Below are 24578 nucleotides of genomic sequence, written 5' to 3'. Positions count from 1 at the left end.
AGCGGGAGAGTGAGTTGTGTGGCGTGCCGTTGGCCCGGGAGGCACCATCAGGGACCGCTCGAGGATCGGGTCCTACAGGCCTGAGTCACAGCTTGGACCGGACCTGACCGGGCCGAGCCTGTTTCTGTATCCCAGGGACGGCGAGGGCAGGGAGAGCATGAATCAGACGGCTGAACCTCCACCTCCTTACTGTCACATTAATTCAGGAACTCTAAATGTCTCGCTTTATCGCCTTCCCCGGGGATCCAGATAGTTGGACGGTGGATGGTTTATTTTACGCTTAACTGTAGACCTTAAAAACATCTGTCATGGGCTTATGCTCGGAATCAGGGACTCTTGATTTGTACTCCATTGTATTGTATGAAGGGAAGTTTCGCAAATTGCCAACTTTTACTAATAGCCATATAAATAAAATAGAACATATATATACACCCTGAACAAATGTTTTTCTATTATTACGCTTTCATTATATTTGAGTTAAAAAGAGTTACATAGTTGATTACATTTTGGTTTGATTACTAGACAAGATAAAAACCAAGCGCAGGCAATTGCAACCCAACTTATATTACAGTATAATTTTGTAATTATAATTGCAACCCAAAGCGATATTATTGCTCTGTGCTATGACTCTTGTGCTCTGTGTGCAGATACTATAAGCACTCTATGTCCTTTTTCCTTCACCTCTCCTTCTTTTGTATCACGTAAACATATCCCGCGGCAACGTTTCAGGTCAGATTAAAAAACGACATCACCTCAAATCCAAAGCACACCGTGCGCCTTTCGGTACCGGGCGTACAAGAGCCGATAACTCGGCTGCTCCCCAAACCCCGTGTTATTCCACACACTGTGGGCAGCGACCACCAACGCTCTCCTCCTCCACCGTAACCCTGACGACGCCGGCCCCCCGCGGGTCCCCAACGCGTACGACCTTCACATTAACGGCCCCCCCGACTGTGGCCACCGTTGAGCCGGGGGCCCGGACGACGCTGGCACTGCCAAAAACACTTAGGGCCGAAACATGTATTCCACACGGTGCCGGTATTTATTCTAGACAGAAGTCGTGCTTTGCTATTTTTCTTTGTGCCGGGTTTTCCTTGTCGTGCGTCGGGAGCGCTGCTTGGGAAAACAGGCGGAGTAGAGATGAGTGGCGCGTTGAGGGTCCCTGCAATAACAATGTGTTATTTACCGAGCGGGCCACCGAGCGAAGGCAGGCCTAATAAAGACGCGGTTCCAATTACACTTTAATGGCTACTTCATATTCTGGTGTGTGTGTGTGTTGGTGGGGTTGGGGGGGAATGAAAGAGTTTGACATGAGGGGAAAATGTGCTCCATGGGTGAGCTTGCCATACGTTGTACTTGCTCAGTTAATGAGTGCAGCGTGAAAGGGAAAGTGTCACATGCAGTCATTTTTTTGCACGTGTGGTTTCTGGGTACATCTACCCCACCCGACTGCCACCAGTACACACACACGCACACACACACATACACATACACCACACACACACGCACACACTCAAACAGGCGTACTCAAACAGGCACACTATCAAGCACACGCACAAAAATACGCACACGCACACACACACACCCAAAGATAAGCACTCACATATCCATTTGCTCACCAACTCAGCCATCAATGCAAACGCACAAACACACACGTAGACAATGACTCGTTTACTCTCACAGAAACACATGCGCACAGTCCCACACACAAACACAAACACACACATATGATGTGCCCAAAGATAATTGTCCTTGTTTTTTTTAGGAACCGCTCAAACTGTTATGTTTATTTGTACTTTGATGAGGCTCTGGTATAATCATGTAATGCTGATCTCTTCATTGATAGATTGATTGTTGCTCGCATGTTCTTGGTTTGGGATATTTATCCTAACCAGTACTGCTGGAAACAAGCTTTAAGATGCTTATCTGGTCTATTAGGATGTTGCAACTGATAATCAATTTCTCTCTTACATGCTCTTTTCCTCTTTCTTCCTGTTGCGTTACTTTTTCAGCTTGAAGGTAGGCTCTTTCTCTTAACATTTCAGAAAAGGTATTCTGGTCACACTCACTTTTCACCACTTTTACACATTTTGACCAATTCCTCCCAACGGGAGCAATTAGTCAAAACTAACCCAGATGTATTTCTCAGTGTCAGTTGCAAGTTGTATCTCCGTTTTTTACACATTTCAACAAAAACCTTCTCAGCATTGCGTCTATACCATTAAGTGACCCGGGAATCGTCTTCCTCCATGCAGAAACCGTACGCGTGTCAGATCCCCGGCTGCACCAAGCGCTACACCGACCCCAGCTCGCTGCGCAAACACGTCAAGATTCACTCGGCCAAAGAGCAGCAGGTGCGCCGAAAGGTAAGCCCGCCGACCCGAAAGCACCATGGGAAGAGAGCGAGAACCTTTTTTATTTTCACTGCGTATTTGGGAAGCTCCAATCTACTGTTTCCATAAAGTACATGTGTTGCTTGGCCGACTCCCAGAAGGAACCTGAACTGATGCCAACGAATCAAGGCCACAGCTCCACAGATACTTAAGTTCCTGCCTGCATGGTTATTCTCAGAACACTGGCCCTCGATAGAGTGTCTCTTGAACAAAGGGTGTTTGGCCGGTCGTGGAGGATTGTGGAGCAACATTTTTTAAAAGCTCCAACAATAGATCAGCTCTTTTTTAACCGTGGATCACTGCGTCCGTGCTCCAAAGGCCTGGTGTTCCCCCGGCCGGGACGGGTAAATACACGCAGGAGAATGGCTTCATTGTTGTGGAGAAGGGGCTGGATAGTGGCAGGCAGGATGATGGCTTCCTTCGACCTGGCGTGGTAAAGGGAAACATGTGTTTGTGTGTACGCGTGTGTGTGTGTGCGTGTGCGTGTGCGTGCGGGTGTTTGCGTTTTTCTGTGTGTGTGTGTTTGTGTGTGTATGCCTATGTGTGTGCATGAGTAAGTGTGTGTGTGTGTGTGTGTGTGTGTGTGTGTGTGTGTGTGTGTGTGTGTGTGTGTGTGTGTGTGTGTATTCGCTTGGAGCATTGTTAACATGCTGTTGAGCAGCAATTCTCCAGCGGCCAGATGTTATGGACAAATGTCAAAACAAATGCTCAGAGCTCCCTCCCTCTTTTCTTCTAGGAGCAGTAAAAGGGGAACGGGTGGGGGGTGGGGGGGGGGGGGGGGGGGGTTGTTAGGTCTGCACAGAGCGGGAAACGACGGACTCGAGATTACATTTGACGTATGTTTTTTCTGCTGGGAGGATAGTGATCCTCATAGCGTGTACGGTGGCTGCTGGCACGACGATAATGTCTCCAGTTCGATTTGCTGTGATTTCACCCCAGAAGATAAGCACCCGTGATGCATCTGCGGTCCGACGGTCTAACGTTATTGAGTCCGTCATAGCTATCATTGAATCAGACAACGTATCCAGGCCTCTGCTGCAACGTCTGCCAGGCAGCCGACCGTCATGTACACGGTGGATCGGGTCGCGTCTAGGGTTCCTCGTGTCGGTGGAGAGTCGTCTGTTTCACATACGTTTCAGGAGAACGCACCGTTGAACCTCCACGTCCTTGTTTCCGCGCCGCGCTCCAGTGCGCTGTGTGTGTAACCTGTCTGTCTGTCCGTCTGCCCGTCGGCCTGCGCTGCTTCGTTCAGCTATCCGCCGTGACCATCACAAACCTCATGTTGCCAAAGCGGTGCAGGGAGAATCTCCAGAGGGCAGGAAAAAGCAATTTTTTTTCTGTGTGTGTGTGTGTGTGTGTGTGTGGCCAGGGATGGGGGTGGGGGATGATTCCACGCGCGTGTACCTCCACTACTTCGGTGTTTTATTACATATTTCTCTATTATGGAACGAGTCAACCTGATCCGATCACCAGAGCCGAACATCTCCCCCCGGATCCAAGATCCAAGCCTGCAATCCCCCCCCATCCCCCCCCCCCCCCCCCCCCCGCTCTCCCATCACACCCGAACCTGGGGTCATGTGGTTCCTCGGAGCAAGCGGCTGCCTCATGGCGTGTGATTGTGGGGTAGGAAATGTGTCTTCACTTGTCCCTATTAGTGCTGGCAGAGCGGGAAACAGAAGCAATTTTGCCCTGGCATCGAGGTTTGGCTGGGCGGGTAGTCCACCCCCGAAAAGGCGTCGGTGGGCCAGGGCCCTGACGTAGGGGGGGGGGGGGGGGGGGGGGGGGGTGGAGTCAGAGGGGGGTCCCTGGATCTCTCGGGCTCCTCCAGCTCTCCCTCGGTGACAATGTGTTTGTGATCGCTCCGTGCGTTTTCTGTTTTAAATAAACGTATGAATCACGGCCGAGAACAATAAACAACGCGGGACAAAGGCGATGAGTCACCGTGTTCGTCGTAGTGGAAACGCGCGGTGACTTTAGGTAATCCGGGGCTCTCCTTTTGTCTCTCCGGGGCCGACCTCTGACCCTCTCTTCCCCCTTGTTGCTTTTTGCTTTCTCATCCGCTTCGCTCCGATGGACAGCTGCGGCCCTGCCCTCATCTGGACCAGGACCTCCTGAGTGACTGCCTGTCCATCCAGCACCTGCAGAGCTCCAACCCCGCGTCCCAGCACCTGCACTGCCCCCCCGACCCACAGCACCTGTACAAAGACCTGCGCTCCCCCGGACTGGGCCAGGACATCTTCACAGGTGCGCAGCGCATTCACACACATGCTCACACTCAAACGTTGCCCCAGTGGCGGCTGCCGTTCTCAGCCTGAGAAGCACCTGTTTGTGTTGTAACTGTGCTTCAGCTTACGCGGGCTGTAATGTAATTCAGATTGGTTTTTTAAACAGGTCCATGGCTCATGGACAAATGAACAGAAACAGGAGAAAACAGTCATTGAGCCTTAAGATGGTCAATGGTGCATTGAGTGTGCCTTGTGGTCACTGAGTTTACTATGATGCAAACCAATTCAGTTTGATTGAAGTAATTAAAGTACAATGGAAAACTGCCCCAAAAGTATTGTCATGCACGAAAAACCCACGAAAACACATAATAGTGATCAAGGACAGGTTTAAAAGGCCAAAGTTCCCCCAAAACTAAATTAAAGTTAAGGTAAATACAAGGAAGTCATTAAAAAGCCTGCAAGGCTTGTCCTGATTTTCCATGAAACTGCTGGAAGCCAAGACTCAAGGTCAGAGTGAGTATGATTTTGCGCAAGTAAGACATGCCCCAAATTCTTCGCGCTCGCACGGAATGCGCAAAACAATCAAGATCCCTCCCTCGCGTCGATGACCGCTCGTCCGAACAATGTCGTCCAACACGTGCAGGCATTCGATTCCTCGCGGGGCCGACCAAATGTGTCTCTAAATAATCAAACGGTCGACGAGCTGTGTTTGGACACAGCTCCACCATGTGACTGCGACAGAACAATCGCTTAAAAGTGTGGAAATGTTTATCCGATCACCCGCGCGCGCCTATAAAACTTCTACTTTGAGGGGCACGAATTGATCCGTAAAAGAGTCCACAAGGCAGGCTCTCGACGCAGGAGTAGATGAATAAATAAACAAATGCTAAAAATGTGACGGACGGACGGCCCGGCGTACCCCTGCGTTGATCGCACTTTGGACACATCTTCCCCCGTTTATTGCTCCAGGCTCCCCACTGCCTACTCCTCTTGTTGCTGGATTGTACCGCCGACAAAGCAAGCGTCCAACGTGTCTTTTATTGTTTCGATTGAATGTTTGTTCACCAACACCCCCCCCCCCCCTCCCACCACCACCGTCACCCCTTCCTCCTCCTTCCCCTCTTCCTCCTCCTCCTCCCCCTGTGTCTTATTGAATAGATTTTTCTTGGTCATTTATTTTAAACAGGGCTTTGATGCGCTAGGGGCTACGAGCTAGTTTTTAAAAAAGGCGTTTGAGGATTCAATGTTTTGTTTAAACGTGTATTTCATGGCAGAGATTTTGCAACAAAAGATGACACTCTATTATTATGATTTTCTTTGTTTGGGGGCCAAATATACGAAGAACAAAAGTGTGCGTTGTTGAGGGGTTGAATCCAGCAGGCAGGCATGCTGACATTAACACCTGTGGAGCAGCAGTGACTCACGCTTCCAGGCAGAGCCCAGCGTGTTTCCTGGTTATAACTCTGCTCTCATTCATTTAAGCCATGACTACAGCGTGGCTTACCAAAAAAGCCCCATCCCTCTTTTATAGACGGCAATTAGAGGGTTCTCCAAATCACCCCGCAGAAAGCGGAGGCAGGGGGGGGGGGGGGGGGCTTTGCGTGCCGCTGCTAGTCAGGCTGGATGGCTGCTCATTCTCCAATCTATCTCCTTCTCCCGTCGTTACACAGTAATTCACTCCGGTTCTTTGTCCAGAACATAACATAGCATGTTTTATGCATCCACACAAAATTTGGAATCTCAGAACTTTTCCCCAGGACGCAAAATACATGATTCAGACGTACTGGAATCACAGGCTGTTACTCACTCACTCCACCATACATTGATCTCATTACCTCTCCCTCTCCTTCCTTTTTTTTTGCTTTTTCCCGCGGAGCTCGCAATGAATTTGAGATAATCAGCCATTTTTTAGTTGTTGACTGTTTTTTTTGTCGGCCTGGCAACAGATGTCGGGGCTAAAGGGGAAACCATTAAAGGGGGCTGTGATTGATGATTTGGAGGTAATGAATCAGGCTTGTAACCATTTCGGAGGAGGCCTGTTCGGATCGGGCCCCTGCATTCACCACTGCTCCCACACATCTGGCCCCAGACATAACCAGGAGCCCTAGATCTCTCCTGGCTTCTGACTTCCCTTCCCCTGCTCATGAACACCCTAGCCGGTAACATGGGCCATGTACATTGAGCAAATTGCCACAGCGAGCCCCCAAAGCAGTGATAAGTTCATCAGAGTGCTTCAACACAGTAGAATGTTGAGGTTCACTGTGTAGGACGAGCGGAGGCCTTGCGATGACTTTCACGTGCAGTCCAGGGCCCAAGCCCTCAGACGTAAATGTAATTGTTTAGGATGGGAAGTTCAGGAGTTTAGTTTACTTTTCGGTGTGTTTCAGTGCTTCAGTGTGTTTCCACACGCGCACGTCCATGTGCAGTTCATAAAACAGCCAGAGAGGCCCGCACTCTCATACGCACACAATAAAACGAAACATTAATGCAGATGTGTACCCACATAAAAAAGGAGTATTGAGTAAACCAAATTTCCCCGTTTCGAATCCTTTCAAAACATCAACACATGCAAACTTTTACTTCATTATTCTATCATGAGAACAAAGAGCTAAAATGATAACCAGGGCCAATCCCTAAGGCGAGGCAGTGTACCCCCAAAATACAAACAGAACATTCTTCTTTCTAAACCCTCCCTGATTGGATTGAGGCCTTTTTTTTCCCCTTCCCTAAACTCTGTCCCAACGCCGTGAAATGGCTTTTAATCTGGTCAAAGGCAGAGACGATGTGCAGGGCCATGGTGTTTATTTGGACCCGGTTACCGAGTTAGGGTTGTTTGTCTTCCAGGCCTGTACACTGGCTCCAGCACGCCCCACCATTGTCCCTCGCTGGAGCTGGGGTCCACCGCCCCGGCCCCTTGTCCTGCCCCCGAGATGACCTCCAGGCTGGCCCGGCTGGACCCGGACCTCCACAGCCCCCACCACCTCTCACCCCTGGCTGCCCTGGAAGGCACGCGCGACGGGTGAGTCCTGTAATGTGATAAAGCACGCGCTCGCCCACAAACACACGCACGCATACACACACACACACGCACGCGCCCGTTATAAAGCATGTGTGCGCACACAAACTCACGCACTCATGCACGCTTAATGAAGCACACGTGCACACAAATGTCCCTGATGAAGCACACACACATTCACACACACACGCACATTCACACACACGCCCCCACACAAAGACGGACACACACATACACACGTCCACAGTGACACAACACAAAGGTCAACCACAACTAAATGAAATGATCATTCACTTGAATAAATGCCCAGATATAGAGTATCACTCATATTAGATGTTAAACAGATATTACCGTGAACACACACACCCAACCACCCACCCACACACACACACACACCAACATCAACACACAGTGTCACTCTTGACAAACCCGGTGAACCGATCAGCGTCATCAGGTCAACCCCTGACCACCTCGTTATGAGACACACACACACACACACACACACACACACACACACACACACACACACACACACACACACACACACACACACACACACACACACACACACACACACACACACACACACGCACAGCGGAGATCACCATGACACGTTGCAGTGTCAATACACTGGAGAACCCCCCCCCGGCCCCCCCGGCCCCCCCGGCCCCCTCCGGCCCTCGGCCCTCGGCCCTCGGACTTCATCGCCGTGCGGCGAACACGGGATCACACGCAGGTTCTCCTCCACGCCAGCCAACACATCCGCCCCGGGCCGCGGAGAACCCGACACCCCGTGACCCCCGATACATGGTCCTCCAGGGAGGCGGGGGGGGGGGGGGAGGGGGAGGAGGAAGGGGGGGGGTGGCTGTAATGGCCACCACGGAGTCAGCATGACACACGGCCCGCGCGGCTCTATTTCTGGCAGGGCGCGCTGTGTTTACACCACCCCCTCCGTCTCTGCGCTGGAGAGGACGGCCCATGACATCAGCCCTTGGCCGCGCTTCATTCAGGGGGGGTTTTAACGAGGACAACCCGGCACAAGCTGTGCGATGGGATCCTCCTCAGATGTGCCTCCCACCACCGCTGGGACCGCGCCGCTGTGTGATCCCGCGCGCTTAGGGCCGCGGCCTCTCGCCCTCTTGGACCACAGCGTGACTGAGGCTAAAGGGTTTAAATGGGCGGTGATGTCAGAGGGCGGGGAGGGGAGGGGAGGGGGCAGGGGGTGTGGGGGGGGGGGGGGTGTGAGGGTGGCATGCCCCCCCCCGTTCAAGGACTCTGAGAATGAGCCATTGTGTTGTGACTTGTACTAGCCACGAGATGGCTGGGCCTCCAGATGTTAGCCCCCTGTCCGTAAACATACTACGGGGGCTCCTCTGAAGAGGGTCCCCGCTCCCTCCTCTGGGCTCCGGTGACACTTGAAGGGGTTCGGGAAACATCCGAACTACACCTCGGTTTCTCTTGGCTCTATCTATTCCACTCTATCCATCTCATCTTTCACCTTGTGTGTGTGTGCGTCGGTGCGTGTGTGTGTGCCTGTGTGTGTGTGTGTGTGTGTGTGTGTGTGTGTGTGTGTGTGTGTGTGTGTGTGTGTGTGTGTGTGTGCGTGTGTGTGTGTGCGGATAAGGATAGCGGGCATGTTTTCCATTAGGAACAGGATTTCCCGGGAGAAGGAGCCATGCAAGGCTACGTGCTAGGCTAGGAGGCGTAGGCTATGTGTGTTCTGTGCTTGACAACCTGCGGAGGAGGGAGAAAGGAAAACACACTTTTACAATTGAATAACATTGACAACGAATGAATAGGATCAAGCATGTCGTAAAAAGCCCTGTGTTACAAAACCTTGGCTAATGCCAGCGGCCCTTTGCGTGCAAGCGCATGTGGATGTGCTTTTGCGTGAATAAAATATAAGTGTATTTGCACTGCAGCCAGTTCCATCCAGAAAAAAGGATTCTTCAGACAGCTACTTGCGATGGTATGCCTACGTGCACCTGTCTCGCTGCGTGTCTTCCCCTCTGGTGCATATCGTGGGAAGTATCTAAGTTTAGGGGGAATTGAAGCAGTATTATCCACAGGAGATTGCGTGTGATCCGAGCGGCTGGGAACAAGCAGATATCTCTTCCAGGGAGCAGGGCTGGCAGTGCAGAGAAGAGGTTGTAAATGTTCAGTAGTGCTGATCTCAGAGGCCTCCCGATCCTCTGAAGGATTCCCCAGGAGGCTTCAGGCTTCGAATGGCAGGAGTAAAACACCCCTGGATGACCCCGGACAGTTAGGGCGCCTTCCTCAGCAGCCTGTCCGGCTACGGCGGCTCGGAGGCGGGCTGGAAAGGGAAAGGGGAACGTGTTGTGCAACCTGGAGCCATGGGGCCCGTTAGACAAAAATATAAAGGCAGGCGGACATATTGTGGCTGAGATACATGGAAGAGATAAAGGTTATGTTTTTAATGTTCCTGAGAGAGAGAGAGAGACAGAGAGACAGAGAGAGAGACAGAGAGACATGCTTGGTGTGAGAGAGAGAGTGTGACTAAGAGAAAGAATAGCACGATTGTTTACATGTACACAAACAGTATAAATCTATATATTTGTATGCTGTCAATGATTGTGGCCACGCTCCTTGCCTGGAGCCTTTTGTGTGTAAATGTGTGTGCGGGTTTGTGAGCGTGTAAATCAGCCCGTTCCCTACAGATGTTCCCTGCTTGTCCAGCCAAAGAAAACAACCGTCCTAATTCCTAAAACCCTTTTTTGCTAGGCCCACAGCAAGTCCACTACATTGATGTGACATGACAACAGGATTGCATTAGGAGAATTGCAGCAATTTGCAGGTCCACAAATTTCATCACATCACAATTGTGATTTGACCAATTAGCACTTGTGTGCGTGTGTGTGTGTGTGTGTGTGTGTGTGTGTGTGTGTGTGTGTGTGTGTGTGTGTGTGTGTGTGTGTGTGTGTGTGTGTGCGTGTGCGCGCGCGCGTGCGCGCGTGTGTGTGTGTGTGTGTGTGTGTGTGTGTGTGTGTGTGTGTGTGTTTGTTCACACACACTGTAGTCCTCTATCTCTTCATCGCAGAAAGGGTTGGGTCGACGGAGGGTTGATGCGTTGCCAGGACCTACAACAAGCCGGCATGAAACGTCTACTTACATTTGCCTGAAGATGGAGCTTTTGATTTACATGTATAAAGCCTTGAGCATACAGCCTGCTGCCAAAGTCAATATCACCGCTGCACTTGTTTTTCCCAAACGGTTTAGCAGGACATTAAACATTTTGACAAAATTATCAAACTAACCGGCCTGTAGTGCAACAGTCACTGACCTCATACCCTAAATGTGTTTATCCTGGCTCAAATGGGCCATTTAGACTCCTTTTACTTTCTAAATACCGTGTGTCGTTTCTCTCAGAGCTGATATAAAAAATGGCAGCTTACAAAAAAATATGCCTATGTGCGAGCTGTCGGTGAGGCGCGCGCACACTCGCAAGCGGTGGCGTGTGTCTCTGGCCTTGTAGGGCCTCATTCACAGGCAGGGCTGTTCAGAGCATGGCAGCATGTACTTACAGACAGATGGGTGGTAAATGTTGTCGTTCACCCCCCCTTTAGCCGTTTGCGGTTGTATAATTGCACGCGGAGAGAGTCCACTGTGCACCTTTTCCAGTTTATTGACATTGGAGGCCGCCCCCTTGATAAATATTAGTGCGAGCGGGTTTTGATACCCGCGCTTGTGAGTGACACTGTCTAATTGGATCAGAGTGGCAGCAGCAACAGAAACAGAGCGCACATTACCAGATATGTTCCACTGAAGGCGAACCTTCGGGGGGCGCGTAACTCTACCCCGACTGTTTTCCTGCTATTACCAGTTCTCAATGATCCGCGAGATGAATGTCAATCTCTCTCTGCCTCCAAACTCTAAACAAAAGCATTCCTACGCAGTCACGGCAACTTAGTCATGAGTTTGTCACGAGTTGGCCCACGAAACGGTGTTGTCCTCCGGATGAAAATCAAAACAAACAAAAGTTTAGCCTTCGGTTAGATCACTCACGTTCGTTACGATTTGGTATCGGCTCCAAAACAAGACAAGCCAATTACAGGACATGTGTAATTGAGTGTGTTGGGGGTGCACCCATCTGTCGGAACAGAACGCTCGCAATGCCTTCTTCTCACGTCACTGGCCCTGCAAGAGTTCTGGCTCGGCTCGAGCCAGTAGTACTACGCCTTGACCTCGGCCTTCGCTTTCCCCCCGGCTAACCAGAACCAGAAGCGTTCCCAGCGAGACGCACCTCGCGCTAGCCCCTGCCATCCGTCAGGGAGGCTGGAAGCTGGATCCAAAGGCTGGAGGAGAAAGAGGAGAAGGTGGGAGACTGAGGGGGGCTGTTTACGAGGAGCTGGGAGTCTGTTGGGGAGAAGGCCCTGATGGTCCGGGGGAGGGGGGGGGGGGGGCAGGGCAGCGGGGGAAGACGAACAAGCAGCGGAGTGGAGTGGCTCGTAAGTTCTGCAGGTTCCTCCGCTTTGACGAGTCCGTTTCCATCTCCACACACCCCGCTGTGGAGGGGAAGACGAGGTGTGCTCTTGTTTTACACCGGGGTGGCACCTCTGGAGGTGTTATTTGGGAGGGGCGGGGAATGGCGGTCTCTGGACGATTCATGCGAGCCAACAGTGATGCCTTCCATGTTCGCATACCTGCTTTGCTCTAGAGGAATTTGAGTCTCTCGTGGCCTGAGGAGGGCGGCTATAGTCCGGGTAGCGAATGAAGTCCTGATCCTCTGGTCTGTTGTAGGGATTTGAGGGCCAGGGTTAAGTCGGGATATTTTATCTGCGATCAAAACGTTTTTTTTCCCAGGATCATGCAACGCTCGTAAATACGGCATATTTACCGAGCGATATTGCGTTTGAGCCGTCTGAGCCGTATTCAGGATCCTCCTCGGCCTCATGTTTGCACCGTCGGAGGGAATTAAAGGTTCAGAAAGATCCAGGTTCACTTTCTCACTCTCCTAAACCTTTATCACCTAAGTATTTTTGTTGGACTCACTGTTGACACTCTAATATCGGCCTGTATCTGATGAAACATATCAGGGTTCAGAGGTCAAAACGCTCTCGAGTCAACTCGGCTCGGGAAGAGAAGAGTGTGTGAAGTGGTGGACGAGGACAGGATGATCAGTGGAGATGATTATCACCGGCGAGATTCATCCCAGATCTGAAAGATTCCGGCCTCATGCGCTGAGCCTGCGTAGTTAACCATAGCAAGAGAGCGAGAGAGAGAGAGAAAGAGAGAGAGAGAGAGAGAGAGAGAGAGAGAGAGAGAGAGAGAGAGAGAGAGAGAGAGAGAGAGAGAGAGAGAGAGCCAGGGGGGCAGCTGGCAATGATTAGCTTATGATTCACTTTAGCTGTGCATAGAGGCTGCTTGTAAAAATATGAACAGTATAACTGTTTCCTGAAATGTGCTGACAGCAGCTCCCACGGGGGAGAGTGCTGCTCTCCGCTGCAACACATGGCTCACACGCCGGGGTTAGCGCCAAGCCGTGTATTAGCCAAACTCGCTAACGGCTACCTGGTTCGAAAGTTATGATTAACACAAGGTGCTACGCACAACAGTCTCAGGGAGTGTTTTCTCAGAGCTTAGATGGAGGCTCCACTCTCGACTACATGGCCGCACTACAAATGAAGAAATCAAAGGCACACAAACAATTCAATAACTAGGTTGAAGTTTTTCTACGGAAAAACAAATAATGAATCAATGCGTATCTATTGCCAAATATATGTTTATCAATACCGGCAGCAATGCCTATTCGTCATAAAAGAGAGTAGAGTAGATGACTTCAGGCCAAACCAATGGATCACCGTGTTGCAACATTCTTGTCTGTGTAATTTCTTCAAGATGGCTCATCATTCATCCTCAAGAACAGCAATATATTAATCATGTTCTACAGGCCCTGCCAGTCCCTGAGCAAAGCTAGCCGAGCTAGCCTGATTGTAGCATATCTAGCTGCTCTACGCAGGTTGGGTTAAGGTAGAGGCTCCACCGCACCTAGACCAGGGAGCACCAGTCATGTAAGGGATCCTCGCCTCCAGCAACACTCTGTCATTACGCTGATGTAGCACTCAGTGCAAACCACACGCTCTCCTTGCATAGCATAGCGCCAGTGCATAGTAACAGAGCAGCAGTTCATGCCTCGGCATTCCTGATATGCACTCATAAGGGCCTGCTAAGTGGCTGTTGAATATAAGAGCACTTGATTGGCCAGTTCCTTTTTTCTTTTCTTTTTACAGGCAGATCTGTTGGCTAGCCAAGGTCTGGGTTTGGACTCAATCGTCCTCTTCATTAAGCTCCCGTCCCGTGTAGTAGTGTTTGGCGTTTCCTATTAACTTTCATGTGAACACGTAGTTTGTTTAAATACGACCGGCACATGGTGCTGTAAAAATGGCTGAAGGAGATTAATGTTCTGCGGGATTTTTATGTTTGATTCTCATGTGCAGCGTTCCTTACATTGTGGCGCATGCACTTTTCCCATGATGTTTTATCACTAAGATTTTTTTTTTACAGACTTTCGCCAATGATTGAATTCATATTTAAGGGCTGCGAGGTATTAGGGACGGCCGCATGAAAAACCTGTTGCATGTCATGCGATTGGTCGATGGACCGATGTGAGCCAAGCTTAGTCGTGGACCAGCTGACATATGCTTGCAATGAAATTGATTTTTAAAAGGTCATTCATCACAATGGTTTTATCTTCATATGAACGCGACGGGCTCGTTGCAGCGAGCGATGTTTGACTCAGAACTAGGGAGATGGATCCCATTTTTCACTATTACTCTCAGGTTGGCACCGTGCAATCTGATGGGGGATATAATAACATAAAATGTGTTTTGCCTCAACTGGGACGAATAGGCAGAGACAAGGCTTCATTTGTCGAGAAGAGATCCAAAAGGAGCTTATTACGTAGCCACAGTTGTTCTCCCTTATGGCCATTAGAGCCACTAACTGCACAAACATGTCATGCTAATATTCCTTCTTTCAAATATGCCGGGACTCTGAAGTCTGAATAGCAATGTGCTTTGTGCCTTTCTTCCCCTCTCTCTCTCTCTCTCTCTCTCTCTCTCTCTCTCTCTCTCTCTCTCTCTCTCTCCTCTCTCTCTCATCTCCTCTCTCTCTCTCTCTCTCTCTCTCTCTCTCTCCCTCTCTCTCTCCTCTCTCTCTCTCTCTCTCTCTCTCCATCTCTCTCTCTCTCTCTCTCTCTCTCTCTCTCTCTCTCTCTCTCTCTCTCTCTCTCTCTCTGAAACCAAAGGAGAGCTTGGTTTTGCTCAGATGTATGCTCTGCTGTTTGTTGACTTATCATAATGTTTGGTGGAAGGAGGGTTACATGTGTGTGTGTGTGCGTGTGAGTGTGTGCGTGCCTGTCTGTGTGTGTGTGTGTGCGAGCGTGTCCGTGTGTGCGTGCGTGCGTGCTTGCGTGCGTGCGTGTGTGTGCGTGTCCGTCCGTGTCTGTGCCTGTATGTGTGTGTGCCTTTCTGTCTGTGTGTGTGTGTGTGTGTGTGTGTGTGTGTGTGTGTGTCTGTGTGAGTGTGTGTGTGTGTGTGTGTGTAGGGGGGGAACCGACGTTTCCACGATTCGTGTGAAACAGGGATGGACTGTTTCTGCTGGGGTTTGAGATCGGGGGAACTGCTTTGCTGGCTGGTGGTGGAGGGGTGGAGTTCATGCGGTTTGGTGCGTTTGGTGGCTGGAAGGGGTTGGGGAAGAAGGGGTTCGTCACGCAGCCTTGTTCTGGTGGCGTGGCGTCGAGTATGAGTGCGCTCGTTGGGAAGTGATTCACACAACGGCCGACACAATGAGACTTCAGTGAGGGGACATTGTCGTAAACTTTTAATCTCTCCTTCTCTCTCTTCATCTCCCCCCCCCCCCCCCCCCCCCTCTCTCTCTCTCTCTCTCTCTCTCTCTCTCTCTCTCTCTCCTCTCTCTCATCTACTCTCGCTCTCTTGCTCTCTCCTCTCTCTCTTTCTCTCTCTCTTCATCTCCCCCCCCCCTCTCTCTCTCTCTCTCTCTCTCTCCCCCCCCCCCCCCTCTCTCTCTCTCTCTCTCTCTCTCTCCTCTCTCTCTCTCTCTCTCTCTCTCTCTCTCCCCCCCCCCCTCTCTCTCTCTCTCTCTCTCTCTCTCCCCCCCCCCTCTCTCTCTCTCTCTCTCTCTCTCTCTCTCTCTCTCTCTCTCTCTCTCTCTCTCTCACTCTCTCCTCACTCTCTCTCTCTCCTCTCTCTCTCTCTCTCACTCTCTCTCACTCTCTCTCTCTCTCTCTCCCCCCCCCCCCTCTCACTCTCTCTCTCTCTCTCTCTCTCTCTCTCACTCTCTCTCACTCTCTCTCTCTCTCTCTCTCTCCCCCCCCCCCCCCCCCCTCTCTCTCTCTCTCTCTCTCTCTCTCTCTCTCTCTCTCTCTCTTCTCTCTCTCCTCCACCAGGCTCTCCGGTCCCCTACTCTCCCCAGGAATGAAGGCGACAGGGACCCAGTCTCCGACGGCGCTGGACAAGCAGAACATCCACCCCCAGCACAAACCCTACTCCAGCTACCCTCACCCACCCTGTGCCAACGACGGTGAGACCGGCCTCCACCACCCCCTCCACCCCCCTGCTCTATCCCCTTGTGTCAACTTGTAGTTGTAACAAGTTATATCAGATCATAATAATCATAAGTTGGCCCTGCGTTCAGAAACAGACCTCCATCCATCATTCGGCGTTCGGTCGGAGACATCATGAAACTCACCGAAATAGATTCAATGTCGTTGTAATATGCAGTGTGGTTGTCGGGGTTAAGCCGTTGTCGACGCCAGGTCACAACCAACCCATGTTGCACGGACGATTACGTTGAGAATATGTAGGTTTTGGTTCAGCACGTCAAGAAATCGAGATTCAATTTTACGATGATATTTTTTTGAAAATGTACCTCATGGCGAAGGCCGTTTCCGCTGGCTGGCGGCGGGTCCGCCATCTCCCCGCGCCCCCAAACCCCCCCCCCCCCCCCCCCCCAGCTGCCGCCGTCACTCACTGGGCCGGCCCTAATGACTTAAACACTGTTTCCCCTGTTGAGGATCTACGCATGGCGGTCCCTCAAACCACACTGTGGTCGCAGAGTTGCGCAAAGAACGGCGCTCCAGCAGGAGAAAAAAAATAGAAAAAGGGCAGGTTTTGACATTATCGTTACTTACTCCTGCGGTCGCTTCTAAGTACAAGCTGAGAAAGACGGAGGTGGGGGCGGCGGGGTGTAGGGACTGGGCAGATTTTGCACAACCCTAAGCATTGTCTTTATTTCAAACTCACTCCGTTTTCAAAGGGGCTTTACAGGATGCTGAGTCGAGGAACAAAAACCGTACGCAATTTAGGAGCTCAGGCATAACAGCCCGTCAAATCTGACTTCTCTTTCTCTTTCTCCTCCTCTCCTCTCCTTTTTCTCCTTCTCCTCTCCTCCTATCCTTTCCTCGTCTTCTCCTCTCCTCCTATCCTCTCTCTCTCCTCTCCCCCCTTCCTTTTCCTCTCCTCCTACCGCCTTTCCTCCTCCTCCCTCTCCTCTCTTCTTCTCCTCTCCTTCTCCCCCCTCTCCTCTCTTCTCCTCTCCTCCTCCCCCTCTCCTCTCCTCATCCTTCCACACTCCTCTCACATCCTTCTCCCCTCCTTCTCCTCTCCCTTTCCTCTCCTTCTCCTTCCCCTCTCCTTCTCATCTCCTCCTCCCCCCCTCTCCTCGTCCTTCTACACTCCTCTCCTATCCTTCTCCTCTCTCCTCTTCTCTCCTCTCCTCTCCACAGACTACCAGGGCAGCTTCCAGAGTTGCTTCCATTTTGGAGACGCGTACAGGATGGAGCAGGCGGTCGTCGGCGGCCACGTCCTGGCCGACTCTCACAACTACCCTTCCCATCAGCCCAATGGCTTTCACATGTCCTCCAGCAACACCACCACGGGTTGCTCTGCAGGTGAGGCCCCAAACTCTCAGTCTAATCCCTGCCTCATGTCAATCTAATCTGTTGTATCTCTATCTCATGTCTATTTGATCTCTACCTCCTGTTGATCTAATCTGCCTAATCTCTGTCCCATGTCTATCTAATCTCTACCTCAGGTCAATGTACTCGGTCTAATCTCTATCCCATGTCTGTCTAATCTCTACCCCATGTCAATCTAATCTCTGCCTAATCTCTATCTCATGTCGATCTAATCCCTACCACATGTCAATATGATCTCTGTCTAATCTTTGTCTCATGTCTATTTTTTCTTTATTTAATCTCTATCTCATGTTTATCTAATCTCTATTTTATGTTTAACTCCTGTCTATTTAATGTATATCTCGTGGGCATATAATCTTTATCTCATGTCTATCTAATCTGGACCTCATGTACCTCATGTCTATTAAATCTCCATCTAATCTCTGCTTAATCTCTACCTCATGTCTATCTAATCTCGACCTCATGTGTAGTTCCTTTCTATCTAATATCTGTCTAATGTCTATCTGGGGACTGTGTTACACCACCACACACAACACCTCCCCTCTTTGCACTCAGCTCGCTCCCTTTCCATCATGACAGCTTGCGCAAGGGAGTTTCTACGATGACCACATATATCACGATAATCAAATCAAATGGCAGATGATTCTGTTACGCTTTACAATAAGGGCACATTATTTGACCCCCGATTGACATTGGTGAATGCAGTTATAAGCATTAACCAACAGTTAATAAACATATAATTAATGGCTTTGGTAGTAATTGACTAATGGTGTTCATGTTAACTAAGGTATTAATGAACACATTATTGAGGGTTAGGGTTGACCCTAACCCTGACTCTTACCCCTGTGCTAATGATACATAATGCTTAATGCTGCATTAATGCTAATTCATGGTTTATCAATGTACTCATATTGTAAAGTGTTACTGGGGATTCTTCACTAGAGCGACCCCTCCGCTCTGTTGCTCATCCTCGTGTCTCGCCTCCAGGCTTCGGGCTGACCCAGGGCCTCCAGGGCGCCGGCGGGTGCCAGTTCTCCTCCAGCCCAGAGGAGAGCATCTTCTTCCAAGTGGGCAGCTTCGACCGGAGCCTAAGCCACATGTCCTCCTCGGTGTACACGGAGACATGAGAGAGGGGCCGACCTGGCACTCCCAGGCCCCCGGCACGGAGCGCCGTACTCCCTCCAGGATGCCTCTTAACACGCAATACTTGTCTTAATGCACTAGTCCCTGTCGTCTCTTCTTTGTTCCCTTCCAAACATGAGTCAATGGGTTGCTCCCAAAAGCCTTTTGCTTTGGCCTTTTTTCGGTATAGCGTACGAACGTTCTAGCCGGGTTTGAGACAATAACATCAATAAGGTTTAAAATAGCTCAAACAATTTTGTATGCTTGCCGTGACACTAAATTGCCTCCATGCAAACAATCTCGATCTGGTGCTTTCACTAGATTAGATCAAATGTTTTTTTATGAAATGTTCCGATATTATGTGATGAGTAATCCAGTTCATGTTGATTGTTCCTGTTTGCAATGGACTGTTATCTCGATGATGTTTATAAGTATTGGCGGTCCAAAGCTCTATTGTCATGTAGCATTTTCCTCTTTTTGCTTTATGTATCGAGTTGCGACACAATGAGAAAAAATAGGGACGGATTTAACGACATCCACTCCCTCCCTGTCTCGCTCAATATCGTTCAATCATTTCAAGGCTGATGTGTAGAAAGAAATCTATATTTTTGCTGTGTTGTTTTATCAGTGTAAAATAAGTGGTTTGCCGTTAAATTTGTTTTGTTTAGTTATCTGGATATGTAATGTAATGTCTGGAGGAGAATATGGGTTAATCAATTATATGTTGCATTAAACCTTAAACCCAATCTATTTTATCATGTGTACAAAATGTACAGTTTGTTTAAAATGTTTTGAATGTTTGTCATTTCCCAATGAATTAATTAATAAATGTATAATTATGCAAAATGTCTCCCTTTATTTAAATCTGTGACACATTGTATGAAAGCATAATAATAAAGCCATATCTCCAAACATTAGCAATATTTGTGAATTGTGTGAAAGTGTACACTAACCACAGGAATGAATGATTTTACTTTTGACGGTGGTGTTGGATTATTCGCTCAGGCCCGATTTTTGGGTAGACGAATAATGCCCTCTAGTGGTCAGTTTACACAGTGCGAACATAACGAATATCATTCCATTTATTATTAACGTGGACATGATAGAATATTTCCCATACAAAACAAAAATAAACATAGTGGCAGATAATTACAGATTGTTTGTTAAATCTTTTTCACCTTTTTGCTGACATAACTTTGGTAGTAGAAATTACTGAAGAGGAAAATGAGGCTGACACAATAGCCAAACACCACAACATTCATGGAGTCAGGGAAGTTGCACTCTGCGAACAGGTTATATCCTGTGTGCGTTGTCAAAAGCACAAACTGCACCTGCAAAAAAGAAAAAAAGACAGGAGCAAGGCCAAAGATTAACAATAAACATTATACAATGAACATTAATGTTCATTGTAATGAACATTACAATGAACATTAACACATACCCATATGCCAAACCATCATTCATAATTGCAAGGGCAATTTTCATGCAGGATACTGTTTTACATTGCTGAGATTCATTAATCTGACCAGGGTTTTTTGTTGATGGTAGCTTTTTCGTTGATGTTAGAATAGTCTCGACTAACTATATCAAACTAAATGTAAGTTTAATCCTATTAGTTTCATCATATTAAAACAACAAATGACATGATTGGATCAGAGTTGTGGGTGCCCTGTCACATGACATTAGCATCCAGGATTTATTGCACTTCTGGACTACAGTGGACCCAGGTGAGGTGAGGTGAGGGCTCACCAGCTGTAGGGTGGTGAGGTAGCGCTTCCACCAGAGGTACTTCTGCATGTGAGGCCCAAGCCCGGCCAGGCCGTAGTAAGAGTACATGATGATGTGGACGAAGGTGTTCAGCAAGCCAATGAAGAACGCTGCAAAACAAAAAGAATGCTTAGAAAATGACGGATGATGAAAATATGCTGTTTAAATTAAATAGGTTTCTTAGAGATTTTGAGTGCATTTGCTTTCAAGAATATCTGATATGAATATGAATGCTGGCCATCTTGTGACTAAAGGAATGGGAAAATACCAAAAAATCGACATCATTTGTTAAGGTTTGTTTAATTTTGTATTCGTTTTTTCCAGAGATGTTCTGGACTAAGGTCCAGTCATTCTGGGTTCAGACTTGCCAATGACTGGACCATGTGTCAAAAGGACTTTCCCAAGGCCTGTCCACTTACACTGTCCACCAGCAAGATACTTCACCCCGGCCCACCAGTTGAAGATCATGGTGCCGTGGTGATAGACGTGGAGGAAGGTCAGCTGGTTGTTCTTCTTCCTCAGGATGAAGAAGACCTGGACTTGTTCAGAGGACAGGAAGGGACACACATTGTGAATTTGTGTGAATGAGGGAATTAAATCAACAGAAGAGTTGTTTGTATGTCTGTCTGTTCTGGACGATGTTTACCGTGTCACTGAGTTCTATAACCTTGGAGAAAAAAAACCACCAGCAGACATTGGCCATCTGAAGAAAAACAGAACAAATATTTTAATCATGGAGGAACACGTAGGACTATCAAAATACACGCAGAAAAACCCATCAAACAAGAAGTTGATTAATGATTGCATATGTAGTGCATTGCGTAGTAGTTCATACTGATTGGAGGGGTTCCGGTTTACAAACATGTTTGGCTGGCAACCCAGTCAGTGGCAGTAAACTTTGTCGTTACCATAAACTACTACAGCAACTACAGCATCGTTATTCCTGTACCAACGGCTTTGTATTGTATTTATCCTTGTAAAGTGTGATAATGGGATGATACGTTAATTCCAGAGGTGAACGTGTTGGTTTGTCTTTATTTTGCATAATAATGTTAAGTAGGTTAATGTTTGTTTGTAGTGTCCTATTAAAACACATATTTTAATTGATTCCTATATGTACTTTTATTTTTATTTTCAACCTGGTCGCGCATCACATGGACTTTTTGCACCCATATAATTGCCTGTTCAGTTCTGGGTATTTATTTTGGCACTTTTTCTTGGACTCTAGGAAAATGTTTCAAAGGGAAACTTTGTTGATCTGGGTCATAGTTCAAGTTCAACTAAGAATTCGAGTTTGTTCATTCCATGAACTTGTTGAGCTATGTTATTGCTTGGAGGCATTTGAGATGGGCTGTTGCATGTTGTGACATTTTTTGCATGCCCTTAGACATTGTTTTTGTCCAGAGTTGGAATGGAGCCAATGGAGTACAGATTTATTTATAATAAGATGTAGCATGCTTGTTTTATGTATGAAAGTAGGAAAATGTATACTTTCCACACTTTCCACACTCACCCAATGTGTGGGAGAAGTATGAGGCAAATCAATGTATATAAATATGACTTCATTAAGTTCATTTAGTTTTTTCATTATTAAACATTGGGATCAGTTCTTACCCTCATTGCCAGAGGGCTGGTGCTGTAGTCTACTGGCTGACAGAGGTAGCTGTAGTTTGACAACCTGGATGTGACCAGGAACTGTGAACATTAAAACATGGATTGGATTATAAGGAAGTAAGTAAGTAAGTTAAGGCAGAACAAAGGAAGTCAGGAAGGAAGTACATTTGAGGCACAAGAAAAAGATGTGGAAGGGGAAAAAAATGTGTGAATGAACAAAGACAGACACCAGCCTACTCACCTCATAGAACATGTAGACAGACAAACACACCATGGCAAAATTGTAAACAATAAGAACTCCTTTCAGGTCAACGGGTCCCCTATGTTTCATCAGGCGGGGGCCGGCCCAGAGCACACAGAGGTAGACCAGGAAGATAACTATTACTGGGACCGGAGAGTACACCAGCAGCCAAGGGTCTGTCCTCTTATCTGGAAGACAATGGAATAATCTGGGTTCCAAACCTTTTTCATTCGAGGCCCACATCAACATCAGAGAAGGGTTACCTGCCTGCGGCCACAGTAGGCCTACTTACTGATATAGTACTTGAGAACTTGACATAATTATACCAATAAGTCAAACCATGAAAGGCCTATGCTTTTATTTTTTATAAGAAAAATACCATTAAAAAAAAATGTATACAACAAAATATATAGACACTACATATATATTGAATCCATATTTTCGGTCAATATCTATTCCCGGGCCACCTCGCAGACAATTGATACCCGCAGCCCACTGGTTAGAAATCCGACGTGAGGAAGGAATTACTATGCTGTGGTGGAATCGGGTGACGACAAAAGTCCTCGAATTGCTGCAGGTTGAAACCCTATGTCGACTGAGGAGAGACTTGTAATTAGACAATACAATGTACGATGTGCCGCGGCCGTACGCCCCGTGACAGTGGGGACATGTGGTGTCAGCCCGCCCCGAGCCATAGAGCAGCCTTTGTCATCGTCTCCATCTCCCTCCCACGCATTGAACACAAGACGACTGTTGTGATCCGTTAACTATAACGATTTACGTTTTTTACCCCTCCTTAAAGTATGATATTTAAGATTTAAGTATACATCTTTAAATCTCATGACAAAAACACATGCCTACCTCCGTTCTCCAGTGTCCACTTGTACATGGACATGACGCGCTTCAAAGCATTGTCCATCTAAAAGTGGATAAAAACATATAACTCCACCAGCCCAATGTTGAATATTTAGACAATCCATAAATGCGTTCATTCACAGCCTACCTTGAACGAGAAGAAGCAAATCCAATATTCTCAAGAGTTTGTCAAGCGACTATGTTTTTTGACCTGGCCTGATAACCTTTGGACTTTAACAACTGAGTAACTGGACTGTGGGTAATCTGCCGACCACCGTGATATTACGTTCGTTTATAGTGGGCTATGTTTGATTATGGGTCATGTAAATCTTCCAGTGGGGCCTAGTCTATGAAACGTTTAAATCCATGAAATCCCGGCTGTCGCACTGAAGGCGAATCGACGAGGGCATAGCTGAGACAACCCCGATGCATTGGAAGGCGGAACTTACTGCTTTTAATCTCCCTTAAGACCCCTTAATCAGTCTTTCTTTACCATGATATGAATAACGTATAGGCTACCATTTCAAGACACTCAAATGGACCATACAATGGTCAAGAGTTAAATCGGTCGTGCATATAGTTAGGGTCAAGTGTGTTAGATTCAACCGCTCATAGCAGCATTGTTCTGTCCACTCCACTCTGATTGGCTGTGCAGCTTCGTGACGCGGAATAATGGAGCTTGGCTAGCTGGGCACCGTGAGTGGGAGGGGTTTTGAGAGTGTACGAATCTTCTAAACAAGATAACATGAATTCAATCACAAATGTTCAGCGTTACCAACAGATGCCCGGGTATTTTAAATCACAAGCTAGTTAAAAAGTTACACATCGTGACTTTAAACGTCCTTATGTTTTCCAGGTAAAGGGGAGGGCAGTAGGGCTTCAGTTGTATTCCCAATGCCAAATAGAGCTCCTTCACGTTTGGACCGGTTTACCCGGACACTCCAGCACCACAAGCACATTGTCCTCGAGTCACTTTCCCCAGTAGCCGGAAGTGTTTCCCTTCTGCTTGATGTTACACTACGTAAGCACATATACAAGCTTTTGACCTGCTGTGATCGTCAGGCTTGCATTCTTTATCTGGTAAATGTTGGTGGAACTGTTTCGTGCTAATGTGATATTACATTAGATGTAAAAGATATTTCCTAATATATATTCTCCCCGATGTAAAATCAATGATATTTCATTAACTGACACATTGTGGGCAAAATATTTATATGGACATGTCTCAAAGCGTTTACATTATTTATTGGTTGTATAAAACTGTTGCATGATCCCAACATGTAATACATTTGACTTTCACAGCAGTTAGGTTCTCGGAGGCCCAACTTTAGGATGGACAGATTCTGCTCTCTAGTGGACATAACTAGGACTGCAACTAACGATTATTTTC

At 48.0% G+C, this 24578-nt stretch overlaps 2 protein-coding genes across 2 annotated transcripts in view; one reads left to right on the top strand and one right to left on the bottom strand.

Moving 5' to 3' along the window:
• LOC130392780 (zinc finger protein GLIS1) overlaps nucleotides 1–19604 on the top strand; it is a 27042-nt gene extending 7438 nt beyond the window's left edge. The window contains exons 4-9 of the mRNA XM_056603277.1: nucleotides 2256–2366; nucleotides 4472–4637; nucleotides 7463–7637; nucleotides 16060–16193; nucleotides 17398–17562; nucleotides 18577–19604. Of these exons, the coding sequence (XP_056459252.1) occupies nucleotides 2256–2366; nucleotides 4472–4637; nucleotides 7463–7637; nucleotides 16060–16193; nucleotides 17398–17562; nucleotides 18577–18716 (891 nt within the window). The 3' untranslated portion in view covers nucleotides 18717–19604. The remainder of the gene's footprint in view (nucleotides 1–2255; nucleotides 2367–4471; nucleotides 4638–7462; nucleotides 7638–16059; nucleotides 16194–17397; nucleotides 17563–18576) is intronic.
• On the bottom strand, nucleotides 19539–23812 carry LOC130392712 (elongation of very long chain fatty acids protein 4-like). The gene is made up of 8 exons (XM_056603220.1): nucleotides 23337–23812; nucleotides 23195–23252; nucleotides 22334–22521; nucleotides 22093–22173; nucleotides 21125–21181; nucleotides 20898–21012; nucleotides 20461–20588; nucleotides 19539–20042 (listed from the first exon to the last, which is right to left on the bottom strand). Exons 2-8 carry the CDS (start codon nucleotides 23250–23252, stop codon nucleotides 19875–19877), a joined length of 795 nt encoding a protein of 264 aa, XP_056459195.1. The 5' UTR covers nucleotides 23337–23812; the 3' UTR covers nucleotides 19539–19874.
• Between the last annotated feature and the right edge of the window lie 766 nt (nucleotides 23813–24578).

Source organism: Gadus chalcogrammus, chromosome 12 (assembly GCF_026213295.1).
Source record: "Gadus chalcogrammus isolate NIFS_2021 chromosome 12, NIFS_Gcha_1.0, whole genome shotgun sequence".
NCBI classification, from domain to species: Eukaryota; Metazoa; Chordata; class Actinopteri; order Gadiformes; family Gadidae; genus Gadus; species Gadus chalcogrammus.
Note: the sequence above shows the minus strand (reverse complement) of the source record. Positions and strands in the feature narration are given on the sequence as shown.

Excerpts from the sequence above, each read along its gene's own strand:
- LOC130392712 (XM_056603220.1), bottom strand. The coding sequence starts at position 23,252 with ATGGACAATGCTTTGAAGCGCGTCATGTCCATGTACAAGTGGACACTG. Across the intron at positions 21,182-22,092 it reads CCAGCCCTCTGGCAATGAGG|ATGGCCAATGTCTGCTGGTG; the intron begins GTAAGAACTGAT and ends GTTTTTCTTCAG. Across the intron at positions 20,043-20,460 it reads ACCTCACCACCCTACAGCTG|GTGCAGTTTGTGCTTTTGAC; the intron begins GTGAGCCCTCAC and ends TCTTTTTTGCAG.